At 42.3% G+C, this 11798-nt stretch overlaps 1 protein-coding gene across 2 annotated transcripts in view; it reads left to right on the plus strand.

Annotated features, from left to right (window-relative positions):
* SLC25A13 (solute carrier family 25 member 13) overlaps nucleotides 1-5076 on the plus strand; it is a 132999-nt gene extending 127923 nt beyond the window's left edge. For both annotated transcript variants that reach the window (XM_024212903.2, XM_029911011.1), the window contains 3 exons: nucleotides 2093-2251; nucleotides 2353-2443; nucleotides 4034-5076. In XM_024212903.2, the coding sequence (XP_024068671.1) occupies nucleotides 2093-2251; nucleotides 2353-2443; nucleotides 4034-4223 (440 nt within the window). In that variant the 3' untranslated portion in view covers nucleotides 4224-5076. The remainder of the gene's footprint in view (nucleotides 1-2092; nucleotides 2252-2352; nucleotides 2444-4033) is intronic.
* Nucleotides 5077-11798: the final 6722 nt, after the last annotated feature.

Consider the following 11798-nt stretch of genomic DNA (forward strand, 5'->3'; position numbering starts at 1 on the left):
CCCCCCGCCTGCCCTGCCCCTGCAGCCTCTATGCCCCTGCCTGCCCTGCTTCTCCTCGCCCTGCAGCCTCTGAACCCCCCGCCTGCCCTGCTCACCTGGCAGAGGGAGAGCTGCGGGCTTCACGTGGAGCCAAACACTATGCTGCGCTGCTCTGCGGGGGAGGAGGGAGAGGGACTCTGGCTGCTAGAGGCCCCAGTGGCTGCGAGCGGCTTTCAATCAGGCCCAGCCATCCAATCAGCCGCGCCGCACTGTGCATGAGGGGAAGGGGGAAATCCCGGACATTTCTACTTTATTAGAAATCCCCCGCCCCGGACGGCCATTTAAAGCTGAAAAAGCTGGACATGTCCAGGGAAACCCGGACGGATGGTAACCCTAGCTTGAACTCACCTTAGTTGTGGAAAATACCCATCTTGCACATACACCTTCTGGTATTTGCACAGCAAACTAGGGGCATTCAAATGTGCACATGTATCTTTTGTATGCATGTTTCTCAAGATGTGACCCATGTTATCAATATTTCTTTTCCCCTTGTTTGTTGTTAGGGACATGTATAAAATCAAAACCTGTTTTCCTTAGTTTGATCTTCTCCTGTTGCTCTTTCTTCACCTAATGCCCCAGTCTCTTTGATACAACATTTGATGTGGGGATTATTATAATGTCAAAGGATCACAAGTTAATTTGTTCTTTCTGCTTATTTCTCCTATGAACCTCCTCATCCTTTTCCCCCTTATCCCTCTTCATTTATTGTCATCTCCTGCTGTGTAATTTGTCTAATTTCAATTGTAAGTTTGTTTTTAAACACAAATGTCCCTAGTAATAAATAACAGGTGAAGAGAGAGATGAAAGATGGTAATTAACATAGAGTAAGCAGTATTGTTTCTAAGTATGTCTTTTGGTTTTCCTTGAAACCATTGGTTGCTCTCTAAAGGACAAAAGTCCATCTTTAAGTTGAAGACGTAAATATATCCTGTGGTCAGTAATGGTAAGTGGGGGAGTAAATCAGCATTTCTGGAATTCAGTTCAGGTGAAACTTCAACCATGTTTTAGCCTTTGCCTGCCAAATTTGCAAATGTGGAAGTTTGTGTGCGTGTGTGCATGCACGCACGCGCATGCTCACGTGCTTTCTTCTTTTCTGGGTTTCGGGAGCGGAGGAGCAGTTCCTATTTTAGTGATATGCGCACACTTACTCACAGCTTTCAAAGCAGTCTGTTAGAAGGGTGAGATGGTGCTTTGAGCCAGACCATGCTGGTTTGGACAAAAATTGTTACAGAATTATTAAGCCTAAAAAAAAAGAAAAGGAGATTTATGCATCTGCGTCTGACCAAGTTGGTTTGGAACATACTCAGAATGGAAAAGTAATAAAACCATAAGAGACACTGTCTTCTGAGCACAGTCTCGCTGCCTTTTTTTTTTTTTTTTTAATCTCAACATGGGCAGTCCTGATTTGCTAGAATGACTTTAGAAATATCTCCTGCTGTTATTCAGTATTTGTTGCTTTCAGTTGATTATCTGCCAGGGTAAATTTAAATTTTCCTCCAAATATTCAATTGAGGATGTCAGACATTGCTCTGCAGCTGAGAAATGTGTGTTTCCTAATGAGAAAAATGAACCCTTTAAACCTTAGCTTGTGTATCTTGCTGATTGTGCACAACATTATGTAGTTCCCAATAATATTCTGCATGAGGTTGTTTAAGGTGTGTGAGAACATGCTTTTTCCAGCACATTGTGTGATGGGAATGTCAGAAACCACAAAGGGGCATGAAAGGGAAAGATTGACGTCATCTCCAAAAACTGTTAACTTATTAAGTATGCAAGTTTATGGTTTGTACTGAAAATTTCTGTATGCGTCTCCTGACTTCAAATAAAAATATGGTGGGGCTGTTCATCTAACCAGAGCCTTATATGAGTGAAGTACTTTTCACAGTGGCTACCCCTATTCATTGTTCTTCTTCCTCATTAAAAGCAAATATTTGTGGCCTGAGTTTTCTGAGGTAAGAATGAAAGGCACAGTAACCTTCCCATGCAGGAAGCATCTAGTATGTGTAACAACTTACCGATACCTGTCTCTTTTTCCCCCCTGCTTCATTTTTAGGTATGCCTGCGGCCTCTCTAGTGACCCCTGCTGATGTTATCAAGACTCGATTACAAGTGGCAGCCCGGGCAGGGCAAACCACTTACAGTGGTGTCGTAGACTGCTTTGGAAAGATACTGCGAGAGGAAGGCCCAAAAGCTTTGTGGAAAGGAGCTGGTGGTATGTAAAACAACTTAGATGCCACTTGTTTGATGACAGGGAACCAGTTGTGTTTTTAAATTGATTTTTGTCACTCACGCTTGTTTTGTTTTTCTTTCAAGCTCGTGTGTTTCGATCCTCTCCTCAGTTTGGCGTAACTTTGGTGACTTACGAGCTGCTGCAGAGATGGCTTTACGTTGACTTTGGGGGAGTGTAAGTATACTGTGTGAATGTATCATTTGGGCTCTGATGCTGCAACTGGCTCTGCGGAAGTGAACCCCTGTGACCTGCGGAGTCAGCTGCAGGATTGGGACATTAGTTATTAATGCTTTGCAGTTTCAGAGAGAACTTCAAGATCATGAGATAAAAGGCTTCATCACACCAAATTAATTAAGCTTCTGTGGGATTTGAACAAGTGTTTCTGTACCCATTTCACAGCAAGCTGGGCCTCATTTTAGTACCATAACAGACGCTGAGAGGATATTTTGGACATGTCAGTGTAAAATGAGATCCTGAGAGGATAAATGGCAGAATGAGGAATAGAACTCCTTCCTGCGCTAACTACTAGGCAGCAATGCACCACTACTTAGTCACTGCTGTTGGGGAGGGGTTCTGCATGTGACGGGCAGGGAGTATTAGTGTTAAAAGGGCTGTAGGTTTCGCTGGAGCAGTTGAAGAATGCAGTGATTGCTCAGTTGTTGGTGGAGCCTGAGTTCTGCCTCCTTTTACGCATGCACCACTTTTGCTTGTTGCAGCACAGGGATCTGATATTTCCATCACAAGATATTGACTCTGTTGCATCTACTGCAACACATGCAACTGTATTTAGGCAGTGTTAGCAGGATAATAATAATATATGGAGATAGATCTATCTCCTAGAACTGGAAGGGACCCTGAAAGGTCATCGAGTCCAGCCCCCTGCCTTCACTAGCAGGACCAAGTACTAATTTTGCCCCAGATCCCTAAGTGGCCCCCTCAAGGATTGAACTCACAACCCTGGGTTTAGCAGGCCAATGTGCAAACCACTGAGCTATCCCTCCCCCCTTTTAAACGCGCCTGAATGGGTTACGATGGCATCAAGGAGGAAGCAAGAGTGTGTTTTGTTGGCATCAGTTCTCTTAGAAGTGTGTAGCTGAATTTGCCATTCTTTGGTTTTACAGTGGAGATACTGAGACTGTTAACAAAAAAAATCATGGTTAGTAAAACCATGCACAAAATATCCCCCTTCCCCAAGCACTGCTGTGTGTGTACTGTTAGTGCTGTCTGAGGGTATGTCTGTACTACAGATGAAGATGTGATTGTAGCACGGGAAGGCATAATATACCTAGCACAGGTAAGAATGTATCCATGGTCCCTGTAGGTTTATGCTTGGGTGACTAGCCCACGCTAAAGCCTCTGCCACACCAGCTAGATGAAAGCTAACACGGGTATGCCTACCCTTACCACAATCACACCTTCATCTGTAGATACCCGTACAGAAACATTAGCTGTTCAAACTCTACTGGTTGCTGGATGAGTGATGCAGAGTGCAGGAACTGGGGATGGGATATGACCACAGTTTACTGCAGTCTCATCGAGTAACACGCTATACAATTTAATCTAGGTTTGACAACTCTCCGTGATGATTAGCATGAAAGCTGTTGGGATCTTTCTAAAATATTACAGTGTGATTCTCATTACTTTATAGCAGGGATGTTTTTGCCAGGTGGCTGTGGGGTTTCTGACCTTAAGATTCTTGATTTACAATTTATCGAGAGATTTTGGTGTCCGTGTTTTTACAGAAGTTTTACTTTTATTTTGCAGAAAACCAGCTGGATCAGAGCCAGTTCCTAAATCCAGGATCACACTACCTGCTCCTAACCCTGACCATGTTGGAGGTTATAAATTGGCAGTTGCCACATTTGCAGGGATTGAAAATAAATTTGGACTATACCTACCTCGATTTAGGCCATCACCACCTACCTCACAGGCTGCTGCAGCCATTGGACCCTAAGATGTCATGTTACTGCTGTAGAGTTTTATTAGTGGTGAAAGAGCCACTTTTCTGATCAGTCTAATATTTCATTCCTTTAGCTTTTCATCATATATCAGTTAAGTGTCATTTCAGTTTTAAGGCAGTTTTCTTAAATGTAATCATTGGTCTTTATGCTTCCTTAACCAGATCACTGTGAAATTCTTACCAGTTATTCTTTGGGTTCAGGACCATGAATGTATTGTCCACATCTGACATGTGCTTTGTGTTTGGAAGGCACTAATATTCGATTCTGTTTGTGGAGGAGGGTTAGGGGTGGGAGTTATGAATGCGATCATCTGGCAGGTAACATTCAAATGAGGATTATTATGCCAAAGTGGCTGCATATTGGATTATCATATATTGTCACTGAAATATAGTCAATGGAGATCATGGTGCTCAAGCAGAATGATTTTGACCGTACATGTACATTGGTTATAAGCTTAGTGCGTGTTTGTAGAATTCAAAATATATATATATATATATACACGGTACCTGAGTCTGCCACTATGGCTTCAACTTTTTAAATATGTACACGCACAAGCTGAGTTTCTGGATTGTATTATGAAGCTTTTATGTGGAACATGTTTTTGTAATGGAAACCACATTTATAAACGTTGAGTCATGGTATTCTGTTACTGGTATCAAAATGCTAGGAAGGAAGTGTTATTGTCCATAGTCTTTGCACTTTATGGAAGTACTTTTGGCATTTGATTACACGTACAATGAAATTACAAGACTAGGTGCCTATCTTGGACATGCTGATATCTGGATTCTTGTTTGTATGATGCACTTAGTAAATGCTGCTTGTTTAAATAAATGCAATAGAAAAACCCATGCACTGTATCAATGGTACCTGCCTTAACCACTGGCTTGTAATTGGAAATTATTTGTTTCTAGATTATTTACTTCATTAAGTTGAATAAGGAGATTAAAATATTCTAGAACACAAGATTTTTATCTGGGGGAGGGGGAAGTGCCTTGCACAGTGTTTAGAGGATTGTGTATTTATGAAGATAGAAATAAACCTTTCAAACAGCGAGACAAATGTCTGTTATGCAAGTTGCACAGCAGATTTAATGTGTGTCTTTCAATTTTATACTCTGTTTCAAGGCTAACTTAATTCATTATGTACAGGCATTTACAGGTTGGGTTAGGAATGTAGTTACCTTTGTCCACCTGAGGCATAACAACTTGGGAGTGTGAAGAGCAGAGCCCCTTTGATGGGGCTGTGGCTCAAGAAGAAACTTTTCTTTAGTTAAAAGCCTGAATTGGAGCAAACGTTCATTACTTTGAAGCTCTCTCTGTGTTGTTTAAGTAACTATTAAACAATCTGCCTATGTAGCCGGTGCAGGTTGAAGTGGTCCCCGATGTTGCTCCTAAAAGGTGTCACAAGATTTAGGTCCTAACAGGGGCAGTAATCCTTGCTAAATATTTTCGTTTCTATTAAATGTGAACTATGAGTTTATGGGAATATTAAAGTTCTGTACTTTGTAAAAGTATTACATTACTAGGTATATGACATCATATTGGTTACACTGTAACTTGTCCAAATGCCAAATGGAAATGGATATATTAGTTGCGTTATATATGGCTCGTTATAGAAAACTGCTTTAATTGGCCGTGTTTACGTTTCAAAGTAATCAGGGAAGCAGAGCAGCAGGAGGAGTCCGGAGTATCCATACATTTAAAAATTAATAAACACAAATATAATCTGATTGTAATTCCGTTTTGGGAACCCTGACAGCCATGCACACTGCTTTTTCCAGGTGTCATTACTGAGCTCTGCGGATACTTCATGAGCTCTGTGTGTGAGAGACAGGTGATGGGAGCAGCACACTGAGTTCTGGTCCTCCTCTGTTAAAAATAAACTCCATTCCCCCATCACTCCCAAACTACTGTTTTATACAAAAAAGCCAAAGAATATACTTATAATGGCAGCTGCCAATAGTCAACACTTCAGAACTTCAAGCCATTTGGTTTTAGTGCTATTTGTATATCTTTTTCTAAACCTTTGCCTAAAAATGTGCACTTTCCTGTCTTTCTTAGCTGCTGATGAGAGCAAATGCGGAGACTCAAGCAGCTAAGGAAGGACTTTTGTATACCTAGCATGCAGCATTTCCCTTGGAGGAAGACCCCCCACGAAGTGCTTAAAATCATTTAGCAACGGCTTACTTAGGACACGCATTGGAAGCCTCCCTGGGAAGGATTTGACCTGTGTGCTGCTGGAGCCAAAATGGAACTCCCCTTGTCCCTGTGCTGACAAGTACACATGCTCAAATAAAGGAAGGTTTGGTCATTTTTAAAATGATTATAATAAAACCCATACAGGTTTTGACGTTTAATTTAAAAGGAAAAACCATTGCCTGGGATTTAGAAAACAAAATCCAAACCAAGTCCTCTGGTCACTAATGCCCTTTGCCTCATAGCTTCTGGTAACATATTCCACTGCTGGCTGCTTTCTCAGTCCATGGGGCAATAGTTCTTAACTACATGCTTCCACCTCAGATATGTTGCACGATACTACATGTACCATGTAAGGCTCTGAACCCCCACAAATGGCTCTGATAGCATCAGGTAATAGCAAACTAGACTGATTTGTGATGGTGTCAATCCCCTCCCTGATTTATTTCTTTGCTGGTCGTGTGGATATTGAGCTATCACAATTTCAACCAAAAATTCTTAGTAAAGCCACATACAAAATATCCCTCTGCCCCTAACTGCTCTTACAGATGATGAGGGGATTTAAAAAAAAACACATGAATGTTGTGGTAGTATCCAAAGACTCTAGTCAGGATCAACATGTGTGAGGCTGTATGACACATTCTTGCCTTCGGTGCTGTATGGAGACACATGGTATGCTCCTTATGCTGACGAGCTTACTGGCTCAGATCGTGTAAGATTTTGCTCTTTGCTTTATCTTTCAAAAAAAAGCTTTCAGCTGTTTGCACTCTTCTGGTTTATGGATAAGTTATGCAGTGTGGGAGAGGTAAGGTGGGATGTAACCTCAGTTTATTTGCGTCTTGCAGTTCTGTTGAGTAATCTGTTGTAAAATTTTGTTCAAGAATTGGTAAGCCTCTATATATTAGCATGTTGGAGTGTTTCTGAAGTGTTAAATCCATACCCTTGCTATCTCCTTACACCATAGCTAGGGCATATATATTTTTGGCCAGGTGACTCTGGAGTTTTTGAGTTTGATAGCTTAATATTTACAATTTGCAGCAACTTTTTTTGTGAGCAAACATACCACAAGCTTCAAAAAATAACTTAGGCAAATTTTCCTAAACCTAAAAATATGAAAACCATTAAACCACTCTACAGCTTTCTCAGGGATAGATGGCCTTTTTGTCTTCATGTACCCCACCTATAACATCACTTCTGGTGTGTTCCTACCTTCTTAGCTCTTCAGTGCTGACTAATTCCAGCAACTGACTGTTAGGGGGAGAAATCTGCCACCTCTCATTGAAACAGTTATTGTGAATTTCAAGCTTCAGGTTTTTTTGTTGAAATATTTATTAGCATTGCTTAGACTAGAAAACAATATTTAAATCTAGTGATTATCCATACATTATTTAATGGTTTAGAATATCTAAACCTCAAGACACTTGCATTTTATAACTCTCTGGTTAGTTTGAAATGCAGCAAATACCCAGTAAAAAGCATCTGAGCAAATTGTATTTGTAACTACACATGATGCACTGTATTCCTATTTATTATCCAAAAGGCGGCATGTGAATAGTGGCAGCCTCTGATGAAGGCATTCGGCAAAGGCTTTTACATGTTACTGTTCGGCAAGAGGAGATATTTTAAGATGCACGTTAGTGGCTTTTTGCCATTTTATGCCCTATTCCTCATAGCATTAGGAAGCAATTCAGCCGCTCGCAAAGTTCATCCCAGCTGCTTTGGTTATGTGTTAAAGAATTGTCTGATTTTTCTCTTTTTCCTCCCCCAAACCAAGTGATGGGGATTCATTGTGTGCATAACACAGTAGATTATAACACAGTTGTATTACCAGAGAATTAACCCTGCTTAGAGTCTTGACAGAAAATCACTCTTTTAACCCTATTGACAGACATCTGTAACTATGAAAATAGCAGTTCTCATACCTCTCATGCCAAAGACCATCCACCTGTCACAGTGTGCCCCTAACTCTACAAATGCCGTTTCGCCAGCACAGGTAACATGAATAATTTGTGACATTCGTTCACAGTTTACAACGAGGAACTAAATTTTCAGCAGAGTAATTTTGGGGGTACCTACCTTAAGGCACCTTAATGGAGCCTGATTTTCAGATAGTGCTGAGCACCGCTCCTGTGAAAATCAGAACCCTGTGAGGTGTCTCAAGTTGGGCATCCAAAATAAAGACTCACTTTGAAAACAGACACCGAGTCCTTGCCCTGGAATGTGCAAGGGGAACACTGCTGCATCCCCTGAAAAAACCTCTGAAGTGTTTATAACGTGCCCATCTAGACACCGAAATATCAACCTCTACCACCACCTACTCTGCCATGATTAAGGCTACAATTTTGTCATGGAGGTCGTGGAAGTCACGAAATCCATGACTTCCAGAGATCTCCATGACTTGAGCCCACATGCGGCTGGGAGCTGTAGGGTCCAGCCCCCGCCGGCGGCTGAGATGGTGGGGGCCCCGAGCGCTGAGCCGCTGCAGACGGTGGGGGTACCCTACAGCTCCCAGCCACTGGGTGGTGGGGGGGGGGGTTTGAGGGATCCCCGCTGCCCACAGGCGGCAGGGGCCCCCCAGCAGCTCCCCCCAACTCCTGCCTGCCCAGGGCAGCGGGTGTACCCCGCAGGTCCTCGCAGCCGGGGCGGAGCTCCTCACTGCTGTGGGCGGGAGGGGGAACCCTGCAGGTCAGAGCCGTGGGGGGAAGGTAACGCTGGTGCTCAAGAGACAGGGGAGGGGGACCCTGGCGCTAGAGTGGGGGCCCCAGGAGCTCCCAGTGGCTCCCCATTTTGTCACGGATATTTTTAGTAAAAGTTAGGGACAGTCACGGGCATCTGTGAATTTTTCTTTATTGCCCATGACTTTTACTAAAAATATCTGACACAATCTTAGCATTAGCCTTGATTATCCTCATTTAAATAAGAGCTTTAGATGAATACATTGAGCCTACATCTCAGAGGCTACATCGCACAGGCTAAATTAAAGACTAAATTTTCAAGTCTTTCACATTGTACCTGGAGCTGCCAAAAGTGCCTTCAAACCGATGACACGCTATTTAGTCTGATCTGCTAAGCACTTTCTTTGCCCAGCTGCCATTATATCATTTACATGTTCTGGATGAGCCTTGAAGCAGAGGGCCTGGTCACTTGAAATCATTAAAATCCCCTTGTGCATTTTGTTAAGAATAGGAGCGTTAAACAGTATGTCCTGGCCAAATTCCAGCTTAGCTAATTACATTACCTTGGCAGCTTCAACTGGATATGGCAGATCTCTTCATATTCCTATTTAGCATTGTGCACTTTTAAACAGCTACCCCATTTTGCTCCAGAGGAGGCTGCATTTTGGTGGCAAGAGACGTAAACCCTATTACACTGGTCTACAATTTTTGAAAAGTCGTCTGCTTCACAGATAAAATGTGCTATTTATTATGTATTTTGATGTGCTGAATTCAAATATGACAATTAAAACAACTGATTGGCTACTGTTTCTAAGATATTTAAGTTTTTACATTTTATGTCTATGTATATTGTGTAGATAGTAGAGTTTTAATCATAAATTGTAAACCTAGGTCTTTTCATGTGTTTATGGTTGCTTTACATGATAATATTTCACCTGTCCTGTTTATGTAACACTTTAAAAATCAGCAAAAGGGTTATATAAATAAAATTTATTATGAAACAAAAGGCAAAAAACTATTATGTACATAGTTTAGTCCTATTCAGTATCTACTTGGCGCTTCTTGGCTTGTCTCTTGCATTCATTAAATGGAGCATCTCTTGTCACTGTCCAGCAATAGTCTGCAAGCATTGATGGGCTCCATTTGCCCTGATAGCGTTTCTCCATTGTTGCAATGTCCTGGTGAAATCGCTTGCCGTGCTCGTCGCTCACTGCTCCGCAGTTCGGTGGAAAAAAATCTAGATGAGAGTGCAAAAAATGTATCTTTAGGGACATGTTGCAACCAAGGCTTTTGTATGTCTTGAGGAGGTTTTCCACCAACAACCTGTAGTTGTCTGCCTTGTTGTTTCTGAGAAAATTTATTGCCACTAACTGGAAGGCTTTCCATGCCGTCTTTTCCTTGCCACGCAGTGCTTGGTCAAATGCATCATCTCGAAGAAGTTCACGAATCTGAGGACCAACAAAGACACCTTCCTTTATCTTAGCTTCACTTAACCTTGGAAATTTTCCACGGAGGTACTTGAAAGCTGCTTGTTTTGTCAATGGCCTTGACAAAGTTCTTCATCAGACCCAGCTTGATGTGTAAGGGTGGTAACAAAATCTTCCTTGATTCAACAAGTGGTGGATGCTGAACACTTTTCCTCCCAGGCTCCAATAACTGTCGGAGTGGCCAATCTTTCTTGATGTAGTGGGAATCTCTTGCACGACTATCCTATTCGCAGAGAAAACAGCAGTACTTTGTGTATCCAGTCTGCAGACCAAGCAAGAGAGCAACCACCTTCAAATCGCCACAAAGCTGCCACTGATGTTGGTCATAGTTTATGCACCTCAAAAGTTGTTTCATGTTGTCATAGGTTTCCTTCATATGGACTGCATGACCAACTGGAATTGATGGCAAAACATTGCCATTATGCAGTAAAACAGCTTTAAGACTCGTCTTCGATGAATCAATGAACAGTCTCCACTCATCTGGATCGTGAACGATGTTGAGGGCTGCCATCACACCATCGATGTTGTTGCAGGCTACAAGATCACCTTCCATGAAGAAGAATGGGACAAGATCCTTTTGACGGTCACGGAATATGGAAATCCTAACATCACCTGCCAGGAGATTCCACTGCTGTAGTCTGGAGCCCAACAGCTCTGCCTTACTCTTGGGTAGTTCCAAATCCCTGACAAGGTCATTCAGTTCACCTTGTGTTATGAAGTGTGGTTCAGAGGAGGAGGATGGGAGAAAATGTGGGTCCTGTGACATTGATGGTTCAGAACCAGAAGTTTCATCCTCTTCCTCTTCCTCGTCTGACTCAAGTGAGAGCGATTCTGGTGCATCAGGAACCGGCAGTCCTTCTCCGTGGGGTACTGGGCGTATAGCTGATGGAATGTTTGGATAATGCACAGTCCACTTTTTCTTCTTTGACACACCTTTCCCAACTGGAGGCACCATGCAGAAGTAACAATTGCTGATATGATCTGTTGGCTCTCTCCAAATCATTGGCACTGCAAAAGGCATAGATTTCCTTTTCCTGTTCAATCACTGGCGAAGATTTGTTGCACAAGTGTTGCAGCATATGTGTGGGGCCCACCTCTTGTCCTGATCTCCAATTTTGCAGCCAAAATAAAGGTGATAGGCTTTCTTAACCATAGTGGTTATACTGCGCTTTTGTGATTCAAAAGTCACTTCACCACAAACATAGCAGAAG

The sequence above is a fragment of the Terrapene carolina genome, unplaced genomic scaffold (genome assembly GCF_002925995.2).
Source record: "Terrapene carolina triunguis isolate 2854851 unplaced genomic scaffold, T_m_triunguis-2.0 Scaffold84, whole genome shotgun sequence".
In the NCBI taxonomy this organism is placed as follows: Eukaryota; Metazoa; Chordata; order Testudines; family Emydidae; genus Terrapene; species Terrapene triunguis.